The sequence below is a fragment of the Haliaeetus albicilla genome, chromosome 27 (genome assembly GCF_947461875.1).
Source record: "Haliaeetus albicilla chromosome 27, bHalAlb1.1, whole genome shotgun sequence".
Taxonomy (NCBI): domain Eukaryota; kingdom Metazoa; phylum Chordata; class Aves; order Accipitriformes; family Accipitridae; genus Haliaeetus; species Haliaeetus albicilla.
The window spans coordinates 1,942,810-1,967,430 of record NC_091509.1 but is presented as its reverse complement, the minus strand read 5'-3'; the positions used below and the strand labels follow the sequence as shown (position 1 = coordinate 1,967,430).

At 56.6% G+C, this 24,621-nt stretch overlaps 3 protein-coding genes across 3 annotated transcripts; all 3 read right to left on the bottom strand.

Moving 5' to 3' along the window:
* Positions 1 to 4,424: 4,424 nt before the first annotated feature.
* On the bottom strand, positions 4,425 to 17,144 carry LOC138682374 (protocadherin beta-15-like). The gene is made up of 2 exons (XM_069772875.1): positions 12,535 to 17,144; positions 4,425 to 5,089 (listed from the first exon to the last, which is right to left on the bottom strand). The coding sequence occupies exon 1, from the start codon at positions 17,015 to 17,017 to the stop codon at positions 14,576 to 14,578; it is 2,442 nt and encodes an 813-aa protein (XP_069628976.1). The 5' UTR covers positions 17,018 to 17,144; the 3' UTR covers positions 4,425 to 5,089; positions 12,535 to 14,575.
* LOC138682375 (protocadherin beta-15-like) lies at positions 7,142 to 10,981 on the bottom strand. The gene has a single exon (XM_069772876.1). The coding sequence runs from the start codon at positions 10,852 to 10,854 to the stop codon at positions 8,413 to 8,415; it is 2,442 nt and encodes an 813-aa protein (XP_069628977.1). The 5' UTR covers positions 10,855 to 10,981; the 3' UTR covers positions 7,142 to 8,412.
* Positions 17,145 to 18,023: 879 nt separating the features above from the next.
* Positions 18,024 to 23,747, bottom strand: LOC138682373 (protocadherin beta-15-like). Its single transcript, XM_069772874.1, has one exon. The coding sequence runs from the start codon at positions 23,177 to 23,179 to the stop codon at positions 20,738 to 20,740; it is 2,442 nt and encodes an 813-aa protein (XP_069628975.1). The 5' UTR covers positions 23,180 to 23,747; the 3' UTR covers positions 18,024 to 20,737.
* Positions 23,748 to 24,621: the final 874 nt, after the last annotated feature.

Sequence of the window (24,621 nt, the reverse complement as noted above, 5' to 3'; positions counted from 1 at the left end):
CATCATTCCTGCTAACAGTGCTTACAGATTCGGGGGGCATGCATGCATTCAGAATAGTCTCTCTGACAAGTCCTGCCCACCGCATTGCTTCATAGAATGACGAAGTGATGGGATGATATAATGACAGAATGATAGAATAGTATCATAGCATCCTCAAATCCTAGAATGATTTGGGTTGGAAGGGGCCTTTAAAGATCATCTAGTCCAACCCCCCTGCAATGAGCAGGAGCATCTTCAACTAGATCAGGTTGCTCAGAGCCCCGTGCAACCTGACCCTGAATGTTTCCAGGGATGGGGCATCTACAACCTCTCTGGCCAAACTGTTCCAGTGTTTCACCACCTCCATCATAATTTTTTTTTTCCTTATATCTGGTACTAACCTACTCTCTTTTAGTTTAAAACCATTATTCCTTGTCCTATCACAACAGGCCCTGTTAAAAAGTCTGTCCCCATCTTTCTTGTAAGCCCCCCTGAAGTATTGTAAGTCTGCAATCAGGTGTCCCCGGAGCCTTCTCTTCTGCGGGCTAGACAACCTGAGCTCTCTCAGTCTTTCCTCATAGGAGAGGTGTTCCATCCATGTGATCATTTTTGTGGCCCTCCTCCAGACCTGCTCCAGCAGGTGCCTGCCTTTCTTGTACTGAGGACACCAGAGCTGGATGCAGTACTCCAGGTGGGGTCTTACCAGTGCAGAGTAGAAGGGCAGAATCACCTCCCTCGACCTGCTGGCCACGCTGCTGGTGATGCAGCCCAGGATATGGTTGGCTTTCTGGGCTGTGAGCACATATTGCTGGCTCATGTCCATTTTTTCATCCACCAGTACCCCCCAGGTCCTTCTCTGCAGGGCTGTTCTCAACCCTTTCATCCCCCAGCCTGTATTGCCATGACCCAGGTGCAGGACCTTACACTTGGCCTTGTTGAGCCTTATGAGGTTCATATGGGCCTACTTCTCAAGCTTGTCCAGGTTCCTCTGAATAGCATCCTGCCCCTCAAGCATGTCAACCGCACCACTCAGTTGCATTGCATGTCATCTGCAGCTGTGCTGAGGATGCACTTGATCCTACCGTCTATGTCACTTCCAAAGATATTAAACAGGACCAATCCCCATATGGATCTGTGAGGGACACCATTCATCACTGATCTCCATCCGGACATTGAGCCATTGACCACCACTTTCTGGATGCAGCCATCCAGCCAATTCCTCATCCAACAAGCAGTCCACCCCTTAAATCCATCTGTCTCCGATTTAGAGAGAAGGATGTTGTGGGGGACTGTGCCAAAGGCTTTGCAGAAGTCCAGATAGATAATCTTCCCTTGTCCAATGATGTAGTTGCTCCATCATAGAAGGCCACTAGATTGGTCAGGCAGGACTTGCCCTTGGTGGAGCCACGCTGGCTGTCTGGATTTACCTCCCTGTCCTCTGTGTACCTTAGCATAGCTTCTAGGAGGATCTGTTCCATCATCTTCCCAGGCACAGAGGTGAGGCTGACAGGTCACTAGTTCCCAGGGTCCTCCTTTCTACCTGCAATGTTTCCCTTTTTCCAGTCACCAGGGACTTCACCTGACTGCCATGATTTTTGAAATATCATGGAGAGTGGCTTGCCAACTACATCAGCCAATTCTCTCAGGACTCTGGGATGCATCTTGGGTCCCATAGACTGATGTATGTTCAAGTTCCTCAGGTGGTCTTGAACCTGCTCTTCTCTTACAGTGGGAGGGACTTTGCTCCCCCAGTCCCTGCCTTGAGGTCCATCCACTGAAGAGGTGTGGGAAGAGACATTGCCAGGGAAGACTGAGGCAAAAAAGTTGTTGAGTACCTCAGCCTTCTCCTCATCTGTTGTTAATAGTTTGCCAGCCATGTTCGTTGGGGGGGTACACTTTCTTTGACCTTCCTTTTCTGGCTGACATATCTATAGAAGCTCTTATTATTATTCTTTGAGTCCCTTGCCAAGTTCAGCTCCAGTCATGTCTTGGCCTTCTGGACCCATGGCCTTCCTGACCCCATCCCTACACAACTGGGCAACATCCCTATACTCTTCCCAGGAAACCTATCCCTGCTTCCACTGCTTGTGCATTTCCTTCTTGCCCTTTAGTTTGACTGGCAGGTCTCAACTCATCCATGCCGCTCTCTTGTCTTCCTTTCCTGATCTCTTGTACATGGGGATCAAGAGCTCTTGTGCTCTATGGAAACTGTCCTTAAATACCTACCATCTGTTTTGCTCCCTTGTCCCTGAGGGCAGTTTCCCAGCGGGTCCCATTGACTAACTCCTTGAACAGATGGAAGTTTGCTTTCCTAAAATTCAGGGTCCTGACCTTATTCTTCGCCTGACCCATATCCCTCAGGACTGTGAATTCCACCAGTGCATGATCACTGCAGCCCAGGCTGCCTCCAGTCTTGACATCTCTGATTAGCTCATTTGTACTGGTGACCAACAGATCCCAGTAATGCATCCCCCCTGGCAGGGCTGTCTATTATGTGGCCTAAGAAGTTATCCTTCCTAAACAGCACCTCTGATTAGCCCCTCAGGAAAGCTCAACAGTGTGTTCAGGCCCTCCAATGCACAAAACAGCCTCCCCCCTCATAGGGTAAAAACCATACTAAACCATCCAGTTAGGAACTGCACCAGGCACCCAGACCCTCAACTTGGAATGACCCAAGAAGCAGCAGTTTTACACCAGGATGTGCTGGTTCCTTGTGATCTCAGTAAGAGAGACACGACAACTCTCTTGAAACGTCATTCACAACTCTGTTTACTACAGCTCATACTATTGGAAGAGATTAGCATAGATAATCCTATGCCCCTTTAGATGCAGAGAACACTGAGCAGAGTAGCTTCACAGAGGACTCCAGCCACACAGAACACGGTATGCAGACCCTGGTCATAGAAAAGAAAGAGTGCCCCAGTTTCAGTCATTCAAGCCATTACAGGACTTTATTACAAGAAAGCAATTCTATTCCCCATTTCTAGTGTCACAGTAAAAGAAGTTTGCATGCAGACTTCTTGCCTGCATGTAGCTTTCTCACGAGTAGCAAGTGGGAGCTGCCTGCAGGTTCCTCTGTTACAATAACCTGGCTGAGCTTCTCCTGCTGACCAGGGATTTATGCAGCACAACACAGAACAGGACAGCACAGCACAGGCCTGAGCCTTCCCAGAATGACTGGATAGTGCAACGCTCAGTCCTCGATGTACATTGGTCTTCTGCTCAGCATCACTACACCAGCCTGACCTCAGGACTTACCTTTTATCAGGACCTTTGTGGAAGGGATGATTGTAGTCCTCTGTCTGCATTTCCCAAGACTGAATCCTCTCCCTGGTAGCGGTTTTTGCTCATTAAATGCCCACCTCCTCGGGATCCCTCAAATACTCCTTCAAAGGAACATGTATGCTGTCTTCCTGCTCTCCATCCCCCAAAACATTTAGATCAAAAATACCTTCTCCTCAAAACCCTTACAGTTGTTACCTGCAGCTGGAGCTGTCAGGAGACTTGGAAAGCTCACGCCCCCCGCCCTGACTGCCTTGCAGAGGCCTTTGCACACCCAGGGCCCCGCTTCGGGTAGGGGCCAGGTTCCTCCTGGCCTCCACCCCCATCTAACTGCGCTCTGCCTCAGCCACAAGCTCAGTGCTCAGAAGACCTGCACTGCACAGGCCTGACAGCAATTCCCGGCTCCCCCTAACTTCCCTCAATGCACTCTAGCCCTCATCTCCAAACTGAAGCAATGTACCCGCTCAACCTTACCTCAGCCCAGGGACAACACGAGGAAAAAACCTCCTGGCCCTTTAAAAACTTCGACAGGGTGTATTGGGTCTGGCTGAGATGGAGTTAATACTCCCCATGGCAGCCCTCATAGCACTGTGCTCTGCATCAGTAGCTAGAAAGGTGTTGATAGCACACCAGTGTTTTGGCTACAGCTGAGCAATGCTGGCACAGCATCAAGGCTGTCTCTCCAACATTTTTGCCCCCCCCCCAATGGCAGGCTGGGGCAGGGCAAGATCTTGGGAGGGGACATAACCAGGACAGCTGACCTAAACCAACCAAACAGATATTCCATACCATATGACGTCAGCTCAGATATAAAAGCTAAGTAAAGGGAGACGGAAGAGGGGGGGGCATTTTGTCTTCCGGAGCAACCACTACGCGTACTGAAGCCCTGCTTCCCGAGAAGTGGCTAGACATCGCCTGCTGATGGGAAGTAGAGAATAACATCATTTGTTTTTTTTTCTTTGCTTTCGCGCGCGCAACCTTTGCTATCACTTTATTAAACTGTCCTTATCTTGACCCACGAGCCTTTTGTTATATTTTCTCCCCCCCGTCTAGCTGAGGAGGGGGAGTGATAGAGCGGCTTTGGTGGGCACCTGGCATCCAACCAGGGTCAACCCACCACACAGGGCTTTCCCAGAAAGAACCTCTCTGCAAAGACTACTGTCTCCACACAAGCCATTCGATTGTCTTCTTTATTTCACTTTTACACAAAAGGGTATCCGTGTTTACAGCAGTACAGGTTATAACTGCAGCACTACACAGCAAGAGGGCTTCCGAATATTCCGTGCTGCACCGCCTTCATTCAAACCATCCGTTATTATACATGCGGTGACAGTCTTTTTTCAGAGGAGTAGGCAAGAGAAGGCTCAAACACAGTGCGCAGAGTAGAAGGGGAAAGGGCAAAAAGGAGAACGCAAAGGCTCTAAGACATTCGGATAGGAATAGGGATAAACAAGAAAGGAAAGGTGGTGGGGTGTCTCTCTCTCTCTATGTTAGGGAGGGGTTTGCTTGTACAGAGCTCCACGGTTGTGATGATAACGTCAAGTGCTTGTGGGTAAGGATGAAGGGGAAGGCCAGCAAGGCAGCTATCATGCTGGGAGTCTGTCATAGACCACCCAACCAGGTCGAAGAGGCAGATGAAACATTCTACAAGCGGCTGGCAGTAGTCTCACAATCACGTGCCCTTGTTCTCGTGGGGGACTTCAACTTTCCAGACGCCTGCTGGAAAGACAACACAGCAGAGGGCAAACAGTCTAGGAGGATCCTGGAGTGTGTGTGTGGAAGAGAACTTCCTGACACAGTTGGTAGGTGAGCCTACCAGGGGAGGAGCCTCGCTAGACCTACTGTTTACAAACAGGGAAGGACTGGTGGGAGATGTGGTGGTCAGAGGCCGTCTTGGGCTTAGGGACCATGAAATGATAGAATCCTCGATTCTTGGTGAGGTAAGGAAGGGGGTCAGCAAAACCACTACCATGGACTTCCGGAGGGCAAACTTTGGCCTGTTCAGGACACTGGTTGAGAGAGGCCCTTGGGAGACTGTCCTGAAGGGCAAAGGGGTCCAGGAAGGCTGAACGTTCTTCAAGAAGGAAGTCTTAAAGGCTCAGGAGCAGGCTATTCCCATGCGCCGCAAGGCGAACTGTCGGGGAAGAAGACCGGCCTGGCTGAACAGGGAGCTTTTGCTGGAACTCAGGAAATAAAGGAGAGTTTACCATCTCTGGAAGAAAGGGCAGGCAACTCAGGAAGAGTATAGGGATCTTGTTAGGTCATGCAGAGAGAAAATTAGAGAGGCAAAAAGCTCGGCTAGAACTCAACCTGGCCGCTGTCGTAAGAGATAACAAAAAATGTCTTTACAAATAGGTTGGCAACAAAAAGAGAGCCAAGGACGATATCCGTCCTTCATTGGATGCAGAGGGGAACATTGCCACCAAAGATGAGGAGAAGGCTGAGGTACTTAATGCCTTCTTTGCCTCAGTCTTTAATAGTGAGACCAGTTATCCTCAGGGTATTCAGCCCCCTGAGCTGGAAGACAGGGACGGAGAGCAGCCTATATCCCCCATAATCCAGGCGGAAGCAGTTAGTGACCTGCTACGCCACCTGGACACTCTCGAGTCTATGGGACCAGATGGGATCCAGCCAAGGGTACTGAGGGAGCTGGTGGAGGAGCTTGCCAAGACACTCTCCATCATTTATCAGCAGTCCTGGTCAACAGGGGAGGTCCCAGACGACTGGAGGCTTGCCAATGTGATGCCCATTTGCAAGAAGGGTCGGAAGGAGGATCCAGGGAACTACAGGCCTTTCAGCCTGGCCTCGGTACCAGGGAAGATTACAGAGCGGTTCATCTTGAGTGTGCTCACGTGGCATGTGCAGGACGACCAGGGGATCGGGCCCAGGCAGCATGGGTTCATGAAAGGCAGGTTCCTGCTCTTGACCAACCTGATCTCCTTCTTTGACCACGTGACCCGCCTACTGGATGAGGAGAAGGCTGTGGATGCTGTCTACCTGGATTTTAGTAAGGCCTTTGACACTGTCTCTCACAGCATACTCCTTGAGAAGCTGGCAGCTCATGGCTTAGACAGGTGTACTCTTTGCTGGGTAAAAACTGGCTGGATGGACAAGCCCAGAGAGTTGTGCTGAACGGAGTTAAATCCAGTTGGCGGCCAGTCACAAGTGGTGTTCCCCAGGGCTCCGTTTTGGGGCCAGTTCTCCTTAGTATCTTTATCAATGAATTCGGCAAAGGGATCGAGTGCACCCTCAGTAAGTTTGCAGACGACACCAAATTGGGAGGGAGGGTTGATCTGCTCAGGGGTAGGAAGGCTCTACAGAGGGGTCTGGACAGGCTGGATCGACGGGCTGAGGCTAATTGTATGAGGTTCACCAAGGCCAAGTGCCGGGACCTGCACTTCTGTCACAACAATCCCATGCAGTGCTACAGGCTTGGGAAGAGTGGCTGGAAAGCTGCCCAGCAGGAAAAGACCTGGGGGTGCTGGTTGACAGACGGCTGAGTATGAGCCTGCAGTGTGCCCAGGTGGTCAAGAAAGCCAATGGCATGCTGGCCTGTATCAGAAATAGTGTGGCCAGCAGGAGCAGGGAAATGATTGTTCCTCTGTAGTCGGCACTGGTAAGGCCGCACCTTGAGTACTGTGTTCAGTTTTGGGCCCTTCACTACGGGAAAGACATTGAGGTGCTGCACCGTGTCCCGAGAAGGGCAACAAAGCTGGTGAAGGGCCTGGAGCACAAGTCTTATGAGGAGCGGCTGAGGGAACTGGGCTTGCTTAGTCTGGAGAAACGGAGGCTGAGGGGAGACCTTATCGCTCTCTACAACTACCTGAAAGGAGGTTGTAGTGCGGTGGGTGTCAGTCTCTTCTCCCAAGTTACAAGTGATAGGATGAGAGGAAATGGCCTGAAGTTGCACCAAGGGAGGTTTAGATTACATAGTAGAAAAAAACTTGTTACTGATAGGGTTGTCAGGCATTGGCACAGGCTGCCCAGGGAAGTGGTGGAGTCACCATCTCTGGAGGTGTTCAAAAAATGCATGGATGTGGCACTTCAGGACATGGCGTAGTGGACATGGTGGTGTTGGGTTGACGGTTAGGCTCAATGGTCTTAAAGGTCTTTTCCAACCTAAACGATTCTGTGCTTCTATGATAAGACAAACCCAGAAAATCCTATTGGGACAGCTCTCCACTCCCATCAAGGAGCTTCTGAAGTTGGGAACAAGAAAGATGAGAACAAGCTCAGGGGCCCTTTTCCAAGTTCATCTTGATTCTGCCTTCAGAAAATGCTCTTTGAAGCCACTTGTAGAGTTTCCCTACAACGCACCCAAACTCAATTGAACATGTTTTCACACCTCTGTACAGTTGCAGCCTGTCCCAACACCGTTTGTGCTGCTGTATGTCCAAGGCAATCCCAGCAAGACAGCCTGCCCGCCCAACCCCCTCTTCTGGGCCAAAGGAAGATCTCTCATGTTTTACTGCTCTCCCCTAGGGAAGATGATACTTCTGTACTCAAAGGATCAAAACACCCTCCTTGCCTGATGAGTTGGAATTGTGCACATCGCAACAGTTAGATGTGAGCAACTCCCTGCTTTGCCGGGCAGCAATCGTGCAGCCTGTGCAGGCAAACAAAGGCTGTCGGGACAGACATAGTGACAGAGCCCACACATCTCACACAGAGACATCCAGGATCCAGAGGAGAAAGAGCCCCACGCTTGCACCACGTTGTAACACAGTACTCACAATTTCCTTGCTTTCCTGACTGAGGAGGTGGGCTACGTGCTTTTCAGCGAGCATGGGATTTGTCTGCCCAACTGTGCCATTGCATAACAGCACAGAATAAGGAGTTCAGGGTCTTGCCTAACAGCCAGTGAGACGAGAACTTAGCTGGGGGCCCTGGACCTAACCCCACATGCCAAGCACTTCAGAAAATGCTGAAACAGAGCTGAAACATACCGTTGCCTGACTGAGGGAGCCTTAGTTTCTTTTGTTTCTTTAGTTTGGGAGGGGGAGACAACCTTTCTTCTGACTTAGAATTTGTGGGAAATCGGTGATGCCAATGGCAAATGCAGATTTACTCTGGGGGAACGTTGCCACGTGTTGTAGCCCAGATCCCTTCCCGTTGCGAGGCACAAAGCCTCTGGCTCTGATTTACTCCATGCTAGTTGAAGGAAAGACTATCGAACTGTTCCGCAGAAAGCATCCCTGGGTTGTCTGGTGCCACATCCTCCATGGTGACAGGGCCACGGGAGAATTCTTGTTCATCGCCCGTGCCCCTGCCCATGCCGCTGTGCTGCGGTGGCAGGCTGGGGAGGATGGGCTTCAGGAACTTGAACTCACTGTTGCCCGAGCCCGTCGTGAGGCTGATCTCGTAGCAATAGGCGTGGGGCAGGGTCCCCGCAGCGGCCGCGTCAGCCAGGCCACTCTGCAAGTTGCCAGTGCCGTAAAGCACGTGCCCCCCCTTCAGCTCCTTGCCCTTGCACACCTGGCGCGCGATGAAGGCTGCCATGGATGCGAGGAAGAGGACTGAGACAAAGACCAATGAAATGATTAAATAGGTTGTCAGGGAGCCACCCTCATCCTCCGTGGCCAGGCTGCTGTGTGGTAGGTGCACGTCTGAGAAGTCATTGAGCAGGAGCGCGCTCAGTGCAGCGGTGGCTGACAGCGGTGGCTGCCCGTTGTCTCGCACCAGGACGACGAGCTTCTGCTTCACAGCATCCCTCTCTGTCACCGGCCTCCTCAGCCGCACCTCCCCACTTTGGGCACCCACTGCAAACAGCCCAGGGTCAGTGGCCCTCAGCAGGTGGTACGAGAGCCACGAGTTCTGCCCCGAGTCGGCGTCAACAGCCACCACTTTGGTGACGAGGTACCCCGCTTCAGATGACTTGGGCACCAGCTCGCTGGACGCGGGACTGCTGTCCTGCGAGGGGTACAGCACCAGTGGCGCATTGTCGTTCTCATCCACCACAAGAAGGCGGACGGTGACGTTGGCGCTAAGGGGAGGTGTCCCCGCATCGGAGGCGCTCACCAAGACCTCGATCTGCCTCACCTGCTCGTAGTCCAGAGGCCGCAGCACAAATACCTGCCCGTTCTCAGAGTTCACGGAGATGCAGGAGCAGGGAGGCCGCTCTGCAGGGTGGGCTGGTGCCAGGGAATACGTCACCTTGGCATTGGGCCCCTCGTCGGCATCCGAGGCGCTGACGGCTCCAACGAGCACCGTGGGGACATTGTTCTCACGCACGTACATGGTGTACGATGTCTGGTTGAAGGCAGGCACATTGTCATTGACATCGGAGATGTCCACCGTGAAGGTCTGGGTGGTTGTGAGAGGAGGTGACCCCGCGTCTGCCACTGTGACAGCGAGGGTGTAACGTGCCGTCTCCTCCCGGTCCAGCGTGCTCACGGTCACCAGCTCATAGTAATTCTTATAGGCCGGCCGCAGGGAGAACAATAGCTGGTCCTCAAGGGCACAGGAGATCTTCCCGTTGGCACCAGCATCCCGGTCCCTGACAGTAAAGAGGGCGACCACTGTCCCGGGTAATGCGTTCTCGGGGAGGGGGCTGCTGAAGGAACTGACCACCACCTCCGGCGCATTGTCATTCACATCCACCACCTCCACCAACACCTTGCAGATTGCTGACAGGCCCCCGCCATCTGTGGCCCGCACACTGAGCTCGTGAGTCTCTGCTGCCTCAAAGTCCAGAGGCTTCGTGAGTCTAATTTCACCCGTCACAGGGTCAATTGCAAATGCTGAGTGGCTCTGGCCCACCGCTTGGCTGAACTGATAGGACACCTCCCCATTACGTCCTGCATCCCCATCGGTTGCCACCACGCTGAGAACCACAGAGCCCTCCGCTGCATTTTCCAAAACCTGCCCAATGTAGAGCTCCTGGGTGAAGATGGGAGCGTTGTCATTTACATCTAGCACGACAATGTGGATTTGGGTGGTCCCGCTCCTGGGCGGAGAGCCTCCATCCACGGCAATGAGGCTGAAACCCACCTCTGCCTCCTCCTCTCTGTCCAGCGCCTTTTCCAAGACCAATTCTACATACTTCTTGCCCTTAATACGACTCCCAAAGGAGACACTAAAGTATTCGTTCTGGGGTGCAATGCTGTAAGCCTGGATGCTGTTGCTGCCAACATCCAGGTCCCGAGCCCCCTCCAGCGGGAAACGCGAGCCCGGGTTGCTCGTTTCCGGGATCTTAAAAGTGACTTGTTCCTCCGGGAAAACGGGCGAATGGTCATTGATGTCCTCCACGGCCACCTCGACCCGAAAGAACTGCAGGGGGTTCGCCAGCAGCAGCTCGAAGGGGAGCGTGCACGTAGCGGACTGCCCGCAGAGCTCCTCCCGGTCCAGCCTCTCCGCCACTACGAGGCGGCCGGTGCCGCGGTCTAAGCGAAAGTGCTGCCGGCCGTCCTCCGAGGCCAGGCGGGCGCGGCGAGCCGAGAGCTGCGCCGGGGCCAGCCCCGCGTCCTCCGCCACGTTGGCTACCACGGAGCCGCTCTCCCCCTCCTCGGCTACGGAGTAGCGGATGGGCTCGGCGCGAGCGTGCGGCAGGGAGAGGAAAGCAGAGAGACAAAGCACTTGCCTTGCGATCGCCATGTCGGGGCGGCGGACAGCCTCCGTCTCGCGGATCGCCCGCGCAGTCCTCCGCGGAAAGCGGCGCCCGGCAGCAGCGCGGCGGGGCGGGCCGGCGGGCCGGCGCCCTCCCTCTCGCCGAGTCCGGCCGGCGGCGTCTCGGCTCGGCTCGCTCTGCTTGGCACGGCTGGGCTCGGCTGGCTCGGCTGGGCTCGGGCGGGCTGGGCTGGTTCGGCTCGGCTCGGCTCGGCTCGGGCGGGCTGGGCAGGGCCGGGCTGGGCTGGGCTCGGCCGCCTCCCCGCCCGCAGCCGCTCGGCGCCGCCTTGGCCGGGAGCACCACCCTGCGGCCCGCGGCGGGACTGCGCCCGCCGCCGCCCGCTGCCCGCGCTGCCGGCTCGCCCCGGCACAGGGACCTGCGCGCACACGCGCGGCTGCCGGCCGCTCGCCCGCGTGGGGGCCCCGCGGCAGCACGCGCGCGCACCGCGCCGGGGAGGGAAGCGCAGGGAAGGAGCGCCCAGAGCCCTGCGCGGCCGCCGCCTGAGTCCGGGCGCACGGGCAGCGCCGGCAGCTGCCCCGCGTCTTCCCCCGCTCCCCGCTACCCAGAGCCCGCGGGCTGCGAGCGCCACAGCCGTTCTTCGTGCTTCGCCCTTGCCCGCCCCCGCAGCTGGAGCTCTCAGGAGACTTGGAAAGCTCACGCCCCCCGCCCTGACTGCCTTGCAGAGGCCTTTGCACACCCAGGGCCCCGCTTCGGGTAGGGGCCAGGTTCCTCCTGGCCTCCACCCCCACCTAACTGCGCTCTGCCTCAGCCACAAGCTCAGTGCTCAGAAGACCTGCACTGCACAGGCCTGACAGCAATTCCCGGCTCCCCCTAACTTCCCCCAATGCACTCTAGCCCTCATCTCCAAACTGAAGCAATGTACCCGCTCAACCTTACCTCAGCCCAGGGACAACACGAGGAAAAAACCTCCTGGCCCTTTAAAAACTTCGACAGAGCTTTCCCAGAAAGAACCTCTCTGCAAAGACTACTGTCTCCACACAAGCCATTCGATTGTCTTCTTTATTTCACTTTTACACAAAAGGGTATCCGTGTTTACAGCAGTACAGGTTATAACTGCAGCACTACACAGCAAGAGGGCTTCCGAATATTCCGTGCTGCACTGCCTTCATTCAAACCATCCATTATTATACATGCGGTGACAGTCTTTTTTCAGAGGAGTAGGCAAGAGAAGGCTCAAACACAGTGCGCAGAGTAGAAGGAGAAAGGGTAAAAAGGAGAATGCAAATGCTCTAAGATGTTCGGATAGGCATAGGGATAGGCAAGGAAGGAAAGGTGGTGGGGTGTCTCTCTCTCTATGTTAGGGAGGGGTTTGCTTGTACAGAGCTCCATGGTTGTGACGACAAGGTCGAGTGATTGTGGGTAAGGATGAAGGGGAAGGCCAGCAAGGCAGCTATCGTGCCGGGAGTCTGTCATAGACCACCCAACCAGGTCGAAGAGGCAGATGAAACATTCTACAAGCGGCTGGCAGTAGTCTCACAATCACATGCCCTTGTTCTCGTGGGGGACTTCAACTTTCCAGACGCCTGCTGGAAAGACAACACAGCAGAGGGCAAACAGTCTAGGAGGATCCTGGAGCGTGTGTGGAAGAGAACTTCCTGACACAGCTGGTAGGTGAGCCTACCAGGGAGGAGCCTCGCTAGACCTACTGTTTACAAACAGGGAAGGACTGGTGGGAGATGTGGTGGTCAGAGGCCATCTTGGGCTTAGCGACCATGAAATGATAGAATCCTCGATTCTTGGTGAGGTAAGGAAGGGGGTCAGCAAAACCACTACCATGGACTTCCGGAGGGCAAACTTTGGCCTGTTCAGGACACTGGTTGAGAGAGGCCCTTGGGAGACTGTCCTGAAGGGCAAAGGGGTCCAGGAAGGCTGAACGTTCTTCAAGAAGGAAGTCTTAAAGGCTCAGGAGCAGGCTATTCCCATGCGCCGCAAGGCGAACTGTCGGGGAAGGAGACCAGCCTGGCAGAACAGGGAGCTTTTGCTGGAACTCAGGAAATAAAGGAGAGTTTACCATCTCTGGAAGAAAGGGCAGGCAACTCAGGAAGAGTATAGGGATCTTGTTAGGTCATGCAGAGAGAAAATTAGAGAGGCAAAAAGCTCGGCTAGAACTCAACCTGGCCGCTGTCGTAAGAGATAACAAAAAATGTCTTTACAAATAGGTTGGCAACAAAAAGAGAGCCAAGGAGAATATCCATCCTTCATTGGATGCAGAGGGGAACATTGCCACCAAAGATGAGGAGAAGGCTGAGGTACTTAATGCCTTCTTTGCCTCAGTCTTTAATAGTGAGACCAGTTATCCTCAGGGTATTCAGCCCCCTGAGCTGGAAGACAGGGACGGAGAGCAGCCTATATCCCCCATAATCCAGGCGGAAGCAGTTAGTGACCTGCTATGCCACCTGGACATTCACAAGTCTATGGGACCGGATGGGATCCAGCCAAGGGTACTGAGGGAGCTGGTGGAGGAGCTTGCCAAGACACTCTCCATCATTTATCAGCAGTCCTGGTCAACAGGGGAGGTCCCAGACGACTGGAGGCTTGCCAATGTGATGCCCATTTGCAAGAAGGGTCGGAAGGAGGATCCAGGGAACTACAGGCCTTTCAGCCTGGCCTCGGTACCAGGGAAGATTACAGAGCGGTTCATCTTGAGTGTGCTCACGTGGCATGTGCAGGACGACCAGGGGATCGGGCCCAGGCAGCATGGGTTCATGAAAGGCAGGTCCTGCTCTTGACCAACCTGATCTCCTTCTTTGACCACGTGACCCGCCTACTGGATGAGGAGAAGGCTGTGGATGCTGTCTACCTGGACTTTAGTAAGGCCTTTGACACTGTCTCTCACAGCATACTCCTTGAGAAGCTGGCAGCTCATAGCTTAGACAGGTGTACTCTTTGCTGGGTAAAAACTGGCTGGATGGACAAGCCCAGAGAGTTGTGCTGAACGGAGTTAAATCCAGTTGGCAGCCAGTCACACGTGGTGTTCCCCAGGGCTCCGTTTTGGGGCCAGTTCTCCTTAGTATCTTTATCAATGAATTCGGCAAAGGGATCGAGTGCACTCTCAGTAAGTTTGCAGACGACACCAAATTGGGAGGGAGGGTTGATCTGCTCAGGGGTAGGAAGGCTCTACAGAGGGGTCTGGACAGGCTGGATCGACGGGCTGAGGCTAATTGTATGAGGTTCACCAAGGCCAAGTGCCGGGTCCTGCACTTCTGTCACAATAATCCCATGCAGTGCTACAGGCTTGGGAAGAGTGGCTGGAAAGCTGCCCAGCAGGAAAAGACCTGCAGGTGCTGGTTGACAGCCGGCTGAGTATGAGCCTGCAGCGTGCCCAGGTGGTCAAGAAAGCCAATGGCATGCTGGCCTGTATCAGAGATACAAGTTCACGGACTTGCCTAACAGCCAGTGAGACAAGAACTTAGCCGCGGGCCCTGGACCTAACCCCACATGCCAAGCATTTCAGAAAAGGCTGAAACAGAGCTGAAACATACCGTTGCCTGACTGAGGGAGCCTTAGTTTCTTTTGTTTCTTTAGTTTGGGAGGGGGAGACAACCTTTCTTCTGACTTAGAATTTGTGGGAAATCGGTGATGCCAATGGCAAATGCAGATTTACTCTGGGGGAACGTTGCCACGTGTTGTAGCCCAGATCCCTTCCCGTTGCGAGGCACGAAGCCTCTGGCTCTGATTTACTCCATGCTAGTTGAAGGAAAGACTATCGAACTGTTCCGCAGAAAGCGTCCCTGGGTTGTCTGGTGCCACATCCTCCATGGTGACAGGGCCACGGGAGAATTCTTGTTCATCGCCCGTGCCCCTGCCCATGCCGCTGTGCTGCGGTGGCAGGCTGGGGAGGATGGGCTTCAGGAACTTGAACTCACTGTTGCCCGAGCCCGTCGTGAGGCTGATCTCGTAGCAATAGGCGTGGGGCAGGGTCCCCGCAGCGGCCGCGTCAGCCAGGCCACTCTGCAAGTTGCCAGTGCCGTAAAGCACGTGCCCCCCCTTCAGCTCCTTGCCCTTGCACACCTGGCGCGCGATGAAGGCTGCCATGGATGCGAGGAAGAGGACTGAGACAAAGACCAATGAAATGATTAAATAGGTTGTCAGGGAGCCACCCTCATCCTCCGTGGCCAGGCTGCTGTGTGGTAGGTGCACGTCTGAGAAGTCATTGAGCAGGAGCGCGCTCAGTGCAGCGGTGGCTGACAGCGGTGGCTGCCCGTTGTCTCGCACCAGGACGACGAGCTTCTGCTTCACAGCATCCCTCTCTGTCACCGGCCTCCTCAGCCGCACCTCCCCACTTTGGGCACCCACTGCAAACAGCCCAGGGTCAGTGGCCCTCAGCAGGTGGTACGAGAGCCACGAGTTCTGCCCCGAGTCGGCGTCAACAGCCACCACTTTGGTGACGAGGTACCCCGCTTCAGATGACTTGGGCACCAGCTCGCTGGACGCGGGGCTGCTGTCCTGCGAGGGGTACAGCACCAGTGGCGCATTGTCGTTCTCGTCCACCACAAGAAGGCGGACGGTGACGTTGGCGCTAAGGGGAGGTGTCCCCGCATCGGAGGCGCTCACCAAGACCTCGATCTGCCTCACCTGCTCGTAGTCCAGAGGCCGCAGCACAAATACCTGCCCGTTCTCAGAGTTCACGGAGATGCAGGAGCAGGGAGGCCGCTCTGCAGGGTGGGCTGGTGCCAGGGAATACGTCACCTTGGCATTGGGCCCCTCGTCGGCATCCGAGGCGCTGACGGCTCCAACGAGCACCGTGGGGACATTGTTCTCACGCACGTACATGGTGTACGATGTCTGGTTGAAGGCAGGCACATTGTCATTGACATCGGAGATGTCCACCGTGAAGGTCTGGGTGGTTGTGAGAGGAGGTGACCCCGCGTCTGCCGCTGTGACAGCGAGGGTGTAACGTGCCGTCTCCTCCCGGTCCAGCGTGCTCACGGTCACCAGCTCATAGTAATTCTTATAGGCCGGCCGCAGGGAGAACAATAGCTGGTCCTCAAGGGCACAGGAGATCTTCCCGTTGGCACCAGCATCCCGGTCCCTGACAGTAAAGAGGGCGACCACTGTCCCGGGTAATGCGTTCTCGGGGAGGGGGCTGCTGAAGGAACTGACCACCACCTCCGGCGCATTGTCATTCACATCCACCACCTCCACCAACACCTTGCAGATTGCTGACAGGCCCCCGCCATCTGTGGCCCGCACACTGAGCTCGTGAGTCTCTGCTGCCTCAAAGTCCAGAGGCTTCGTGAGTCTAATTTCACCCGTCACAGGGTCGATTGCAAATGCTGAGTGGCTCTGGCCCACCGCTTGGCTGAACTGATAGGACACCTCCCCATTAGGTCCTGCATCCCCATCGGTTGCCACCACGCTGAGAACCACAGAGCCCTCCGCTGCATTTTCCAAAACCTGCCCAACGTACACCTTCTGTGTGAAAACGGGAGCATTGTCATTTACATCTAGCACAACAATGTGGATTTGGGTGGTCCCGCTCTTGGGCGGAGAGCCTCCATCCACGGCAATGAGGCTGAAACCCACCTCCGCCTCCTCCTCTCTGTCCAGCGCCTTTTCCAAGACCAATTCTACATATTTGTCATCCTCAGTCTGACTCCCAAAGGAGACACTAAAGTATTCGTTCTGGGGTGCAATGCTGTAAGCCTGGATGCTGTTGCTGCCAACATCCAGGTCCCGAGCCCCCTCCAGCGGGAAACGCGAGCCCGGGTTGCTCGTTTCCGGGATCTTAAAAGTGACTTGTTCCTCCGGGAAAACGGGCGAATGGTCATTGATGTCCTCCACGGCCACCTCGACCCGAAAGAACTGCAGGGGGTTCGCCAGCAGCAGCTCGAAGGGGAGCGTGCACGTAGCGGACTGCCCGCAGAGCTCCTCCCGGTCCAGCCTCTCCGCCACTACGAGGCGGCCGGTGCCGCGGTCTAAGCGAAAGTGCTGCCGGCCGTCCTCCGACGCCAGGCGGGCGCGGCGAGCCGAGAGCTGCGCCGGGGCCAGCCCCGCGTCCTCCGCCACGTTGGCTACCACGGAGCCGCTCTCCCCCTCCTCGGCTACGGAGTAGCGGATGGGCTCGGCGCGAGCGTGCGGCAGGGAGAGGAAAGCAGAGAGACAAAGCACTTGCCTTGCGATCGCCATGTCGGGGCGGCGGACAGCCTCCGTCTCGCGGATCGCCCGCGCAGTCCTCCGCGGAAAGCGGCGCCCGGCAGCAGCGCGGCGGGGCGGGCCGGCGGGCCGGCGCCCTCCCTCTCGCCGAGTCCGGCCGGCGGCGTCTCGGCTCGGCTCGCTCTGCTTGGCACGGCTGGGCTCGGCTGGCTCGGCTGGGCTCGGGCGGGCTGGGCTGGTTCGGCTCGGCTCGGCTCGGCTCGGGCGGGCTGGGCAGGGCCGGGCTGGGCTGGGCTCGGCCGCCTCCCCGCCCGCAGCCGCTCGGCGCCGCCTTGGCCGGGAGCACCACCCTGCGGCCCGCGGCGGGACTGCGCCCGCCGCCGCCCGCTGCCCGCGCTGCCGGCTCGCCCCGGCACAGGGACCCGCGCGCACACGCGCGGCTGCCGGCCGCTCGCCCGCGTGGGGGCCCCGCGGCAGCACGCGCGCGCACCGCGCCGGGGAGGGAAGCGCAGGGAAGGAGCGCCCAGAGCCCTGCGCGGCCGCCGCCTGAGTCCGGGCGCACGGGCAGCGCCGGCAGCTGCCCCGCGTCTTCCCCCGCTCCCCGCTACCCAGAGCCCGCGGGCTGCGAGCGCCACAGCCGTTCTTCGTGCTTCGCCCTTGCCCGCCCCCGCAGCTGGAGCTCTCAGGAGACTTGGAAAGCTCACGCCCCCCGCCCTGACTGCCTTGCAGAGGCCTTTGCACACCCAGGGCCCCGCTTCGGGTAGGGGCCAGGTTCCTCCTGGCCTCCACCCCCACCTAACTGCACTCTGCCTCAGCCACAAGCTCAGTGCTCAGAAGACCTGCACTGCACAGGCCTGACAGCAATTCCCGGCTCCCCCTAACTTCCCCCAATGCACTCTAGCCCTCATCTCCAAACTGAAGCAATGTACCCGCTCAACCTTACCTCAGCCCAGGGACAACACGAGGAAAAAACCTCCTGGCCCTTTAAAAACTTCGACAGAGCTTTCCCAGAAAGAACCTCTCTGCAAAGACTACTGTCTCCACACAAGCCATTCGATTGTCTTCTTTATTTCACTTTTACACAAAAGGGTATCCGTGTTTACAGCAGTACAGGTTATAACTGCAGCACTACACAGCAAGAGGGCTTCCGAATATTCCGTGCTGCACTGCCTTCATTCAAACCATCCATTATTATACATGCGGTGACAGTCTTTTTTCAGAGGAGTAGGCAAGAGAAGGCTCAAACACAGTGCGCAGAGTAGAAGGAGAAAGGGTAAAAAGGAGAATGCAAATGCTCTAAGATGTTCGGATAGGCATAGGGATAGGCAAGGAAGGAAAGGTGGTGGGGTGTCTCTCTCTCTATGTTAGGGAGGGGTTTGCTTGTACAGAGCTCCATGGTTGTGACGACAAGGTCGAGTGATTGTGGGTAAGGATGAAGGGGAAGGCCAGCAAGGCAGCTATCGTGCCGGGAGTCTGTCATAGACCACCCAACCAGGTCGAAGAGGCAGATGAAACATTCTACAAGCGGCTGGCAGTAGTCTCACAATCACATGCCCTTGTTCTCGTGGGGGACTTCAACTTTCCAGACGCCTGCTGGAAAGACAACACAGCAGAGGGCAAACAGTCTAGGAGGATCCTGGAGCGTGTGTGGAAGAGAACTTCCTGACACAGCTGGTAGGTGAGCCTACCAGGGAGGAGCCTCGCTAGACCTACTGTTTACAAACAGGGAAGGACTGGTGGGAGATGTGGTGGTCAGAGGCCATCTTGGGCTTAGCGACCATGAAATGATAGAATCCTCGATTCTTGGTGAGGTAAGGAAGGGGGTCAGCAAAACCACTACCATGGACTTCCGGAGGGCAAACTTTGGCCTGTTCAGGACACTGGTTGAGAGAGGCCCTTGGGAGACTGTCCTGAAGGGCAAAGGGGTCCAGGAAGGCTGGACGTTCTTCAAGAAGGAAGTCTTAAAGGCTCAGGAGCAGGCTATTCCCATGCGCCGCAAGACGAACCGTCGGGGAAGGAGACCGGTCTGGCTGAACAGGGAGCTTTTGCTGGGACTCGGGAAATAAAGGAGAGTTTACCATCTCTGGAAGAAAGGGCAGGCAACTCAGGAAGAGTATAGGGATCTTGTTAGGTCATGCAGAGAGAAAATTAGAGAGGCAAAAGCTCGGCTAGAACTCAACCTGGCCGCTGTCGTAAGAGATAACAAAAAATGTCTTTACAAATAGGTTGGCAACAAAAAGAGAGCCAAGGAGAATATCCATCCTTCATTGGATGCAGAGGGGAACATTGCCACCAAAGATGAGGAGAAGGCTGAGGTACTTAATGCCTTCTTTGCCTCAGTCTTTAATAGTGAGACCAGTTATCCTCAGGGTATTCAGCCCCCTGAGCTGGAAGACAGGGACGGAGAGCAGCCTATATCCCCCATAATCCAGGCGGAAGCAGTTAGTGACCTGCTATGCCACCTGGACACTCTCGAGTCTATGGGACCAGATGGGATCCAGCCAAGGGTACTGAGGGAGCTGGTGGAGGAGCTTGCCAAGACACTCTCCATCATTTATCAGCAGTCCTGGTCAACAGGGGAGGTCCCAGACGACTGGAGGCTTGCCAATGTGATGCCCATTTGCAAGAAGGGTCGGAAGGAGGATCCAGGGAACTACAGGCCTTTCAGCCTGGCCTCGGTACCAGGGAAGATTACAGAGCGGTTCATCTTGAGTGTGCTCACGTGGCATGTGCAGGACGACCAGGGGATCGGGCCCAGGCAGCATGGGTTCATGAAAGGCAGGTCCTGCTCTTGACCAACCTGATCTCCTTCTTTGACCACGTGACCCGCCTACTGGATGAGGAGAAGGCTGTGGATGCTGTCTACCTGGACTTTAGTAAGGCCTTTGACACTGTCTCTCACAGCATACTCCTTGAGAAGCTGGCAGCTCATAGCTTAGACAGGTGTACTCTTTGCTGGGTAAAAACTGGCTGGCTGGATGAGCCCAGAGAGTTGTGCTGAACGGAGTTAAATCCAGTTGGCAGCCAGTCACAAGTGGTGTTCCCCAGGGCTCCGTTTTGGGGCCAGTTCTCCTTAGTATCTTTATCAATGAATTCGGCAAAGGGATCGAGTGCACTCTCAGTAAGTTTGCAGACGACACCAAATTGGGAGGGAGGGTTGATCTGCTCAGGGGTAGGAAGGCTCTACAGAGGGGTCTGGACAGGCTGGATCGACGGGCTGAGGCTAATTGTATGAGGTTCACCAAGGCCAAGTGCCGGGTCCTGCACTTCTGTCACAATAATCCCATGCAGTGCTACAGGCTTGGGAAGAGTGGCTGGAAAGCTGCCCAGCAGGAAAAGACCTGCAGGTGCTGGTTGACAGCCGGCTGAGTATGAGCCTGCAGCGTGCCCAGGTGGTCAAGAAAGCCAATGGCATGCTGGCCTGTATCAGAGATACAAGTTCACGGACTTGCCTAACAGCCAGTGAGACAAGAACTTAGCCGCGGGCCCTGGACCTAACCCCACATGCCAAGCATTTCAGAAAAGGCTGAAACAGAGCTGAAACATACCGTTGCCTGACTGAGGGAGCCTTAGTTTCTTTTGTTTCTTTAGTTTGGGAGGGGGAGACAACCTTTCTTCTGACTTAGAATTTGTGGGAAATCGGTGATGCCAATGGCAAATGCAGATTTACTCTGGGGGAACGTTGCCACGTGTTGTAGCCCAGATCCCTTCCCGTTGCGAGGCACGAAGCCTCTGGCTCTGATTTACTCCATGCTAGTTGAAGGAAAGACTATCGAACTGTTCCGCAGAAAGCGTCCCTGGGTTGTCTGGTGCCACATCCTCCATGGTGACAGGGCCACGGGAGAATTCTTGTTCATCGCCCGTGCCCCTGCCCATGCCGCTGTGCTGCGGTGGCAGGCTGGGGAGGATGGGCTTCAGGAACTTGAACTCACTGTTGCCCGAGCCCGTCGTGAGGCTGATCTCGTAGCAATAGGCGTGGGGCAGGGTCCCCGCAGCGGCCGCGTCAGCCAGGCCACTCTGCAAGTTGCCAGTGCCGTAAAGCACGTGCCCCCCCTTCAGCTCCTTGCCCTTGCACACCTGGCGCGCGATGAAGGCTGCCATGGATGCGAGGAAGAGGACTGAGACAAAGACCAATGAAATGATTAAATAGGTTGTCAGGGAGCCACCCTCATCCTCCGTGGCCAGGCTGCTGTGTGGTAGGTGCACGTCTGAGAAGTCATTGAGCAGGAGCGCGCTCAGTGCAGCGGTGGCTGACAGCGGTGGCTGCCCGTTGTCTCGCACCAGGACGACGAGCTTCTGCTTCACAGCATCCCTCTCTGTCACCGGCCTCCTCAGCCGCACCTCCCCACTTTGGGCACCCACTGCAAACAGCCCAGGGTCAGTGGCCCTCAGCAGGTGGTACGAGAGCCACGAGTTCTGCCCCGAGTCGGCGTCAACAGCCACCACTTTGGTGACGAGGTACCCCGCTTCAGATGACTTGGGCACCAGCTCGCTGGACGCGGGGCTGCTGTCCTGCGAGGGGTACAGCACCAGTGGCGCATTGTCGTTCTCGTCCACCACAAGAAGGCGGACGGTGACGTTGGCGCTAAGGGGAGGTGTCCCCGCATCGGAGGCGCTCACCAAGACCTCGATCTGCCTCACCTGCTCGTAGTCCAGAGGCCGCAGCACAAATACCTGCCCGTTCTCAGAGTTCACGGAGATGCAGGAGCAGGGAGGCCGCTCTGCAGGGTGGGCTGGTGCCAGGGAATACGTCACCTTGGCATTGGGCCCCTCGTCGGCATCCGAGGCGCTGACGGCTCCAACGAGCACCGTGGGGACATTGTTCTCACGCACGTACATGGTGTACGATGTCTGGTTGAAGGCAGGCACATTGTCATTGACATCGGAGATGTCCACCGTGAAGGTCTGGGTGGTTGTGAGAGGAGGTGACCCCGCGTCTGCCGCTGTGACAGCGAGGGTGTAACGTGCCGTCTCCTCTCGGTCCAGCGTGCTCACGGTCACCAGCTCATAGTAATTCTTATAGGCCGGCCGCAGGGAGAACAATAGCTGGTCCTCAAGGGCACAGGAGATCTTCCCGTTGGCACCAGCATCCCGGTCCCTGACAGTAAAGAGGGCGACCACTGTCCCGGGTAATGCGTTCTCGGGGAGGGGGCTGCTGAAGGAACTGACCACCACCTCCGGCGCATTGTCATTCACATCCACCACCTCCACCAACACCTTGCAGATTGCTGACAGGCCCCCGCCATCTGTGGCCCGCACACTGAGCTCGTGAGTCTCTGCTGCCTCAAAGTCCAGAGGCTTCGTGAGTCTAATTTCACCCGTCACAGGGTCGATTGCAAATGCTGAGTGGCTCTGGCCCACCGCTTGGCTGAACTGATAGGACACCTCCCCATTAAGTCCTGCATCCCGATCGGTTGCCACCACGCTGAGAACCACAGAGCCCTCCGCTGCATTTTCCAAAACCTGCCCAATGTAGAGCTCCTGGGTGAAGATGGGAGCGTTATCATTTACATCTAGCACGACAATGTGGATTTGGGTGGTCCCGCTCCTGGGCGGAGAGCCTCCATCCACGGCAATGAGGCTGAAACCCACCTCTGCCTCCTCCTCTCTGTCCAGCGCCTTTTCCAAGACCAGTTCTACATACTTCTTGCCCTTAATACGACTCCCAAAGGAGACACTAAAGTATTCGTTCTGGGGTGCAATGCTGTAAGCCTGGATGCTGTTGCTGCCAACATCCAGGTCCCGAGCCCCCTCCAGCGGGAAACGCGAGCCCGGGTCACTCCTTTCCGGGATCTTAAAAGTGACTTGTTCCTCCGGGAAAACGGGCGAATGGTCATTGATGTCCTCCACGGCCACCTCGACCCGAAAGAACTGCAGGGGGTTCGCCAGCAGCAGCTCGAAGGGGAGCGTGCACGTAGCGGACTGCCCGCAGAGCTCCTCCCGGTCCAGCCTCTCCGCCACTACGAGGCGGCCGGTGCCGCGGTCTAAGCGAAAGTGCTGCCGGCCGTCCTCCGACGCCAGGCGGGCGCGGCGAGCCGAGAGCTGCGCCGGGGCCAGCCCCGCGTCCTCCGCCACGTTGGCTACCACGGAGCCGCTCTCCCCCTCCTCGGCTACGGAGTAGCGGATGGGCTCGGCGCGAGCGTGCGGCAGGGAGAGGAAAGCAGAGAGACAAAGCACTTGCCTTGCGATCGCCATGTCGGGGCGGCGGACAGCCTCCGTCTCGCGGATCGCCCGCGCAGTCCTCCGCGGAAAGCGGCGCCCGGCAGCAGCGCGGCGGGGCGGGCCGGCGGGCCGGCGCCCTCCCTCTCGCCGAGTCCGGCCGGCGGCGTCTCGGCTCGGCTCGCTCTGCTTGGCACGGCTGGGCTCGGCTGGCTCGGCTGGGCTCGGGCGGGCTGGGCTGGCTCGGCTCGGCTCGGCTCGGCTCGGCTCGGGCGGGCTGGGCAGGGCCGGGCTGGGCTGGGCTCGGCCGCCTCCCCGCCCGCAGCCGCTCGGCGCCGCCTTGGCCGGGAGCACCACCCTGCGGCCCGCGGCGGGACTGCGCCCGCCGCCGCCCGCTGCCCGCGCTGCCGGCTCGCCCCGGCACAGGGACCCGCGCGCACACGCGCGGCTGCCGGCCGCTCGCCCGCGTGGGGGCCCCGCGGCAGCACGCGCGCGCACCGCGCCGGGGAGGGAAGCGCAGGGAAGGAGCGCCCAGAGCCCTGCGCGGCCGCCGCCTGAGTCCGGGCGCACGGGCAGCGCCGGCAGCTGCCCCGCGTCTTCCCCCGCTCCCCGCTACCCAGAGCCCGCGGGCTGCGAGCGCCACAGCCGTTCTTCGTGCTTCGCCCTTGCCCGCCCCCGCAGCTGGAGCTCTCAGGAGACTTGGAAAGCTCACGCCCCCCGCCCTGACTGCCTTGCAGAGGCCTTTGCACACCCAGGGCCCCGCTTCGGGTAGGGGCCAGGTTCCTCCTGGCCTCCACCCCCACCTAACTGCGCTCTGCCTCAGCCACAAGCTCAGTGCTCAGAAGACCTGCACTGCACAGGCCTGACAGCAATTCCCGGCTCCCCCTAACTTCCCCCAATGCACTCTAGCCCTCATCTCCAAACTGAAGCAATGTACCCGCTCAACCTTACCTCAGCCCAGGGACAACACGAGGAAAAAACCTCCTGGCCCTTTAAAAACTTCGACAGAGCTTTCCCAGAAAGAACCTCTCTGCAAAGACTACTGTCTCCACACAAGCCATTCGATTGTCTTCTTTATTTCACTTTTACACAAAAGGGTATCCGTGTTTACAGCAGTACAGGTTATAACTGCAGCACTACACAGCGAGAGGGCTTCCGAATACTCTGGTGCCGCACCGCCTTCATTCAAACTATCTGTTATTATACATGAAGTGACAGTCTTTTTTCAGAGGAGTAGGCAAGAGAAGGCTCAAACACAGTGCGCAGAGTAGAAGGAGAAAGGGCAAAAAGGAGAACACAAAGGCTCTAAGACATTCGGATAGGAATAGGGATAAACAAGAAAGGAAAGGTGGTGGGGTGTCTCTCTCTCTCTATGTTAGGGAGGGGTTTGCTTGTACAGAGCTCCACGGTTGTGATGATAACGTCAAGTGCTTGTGGGTAAGGATGAAGGGGAAGGCCAGCAAGGCAGCTATTGTGCT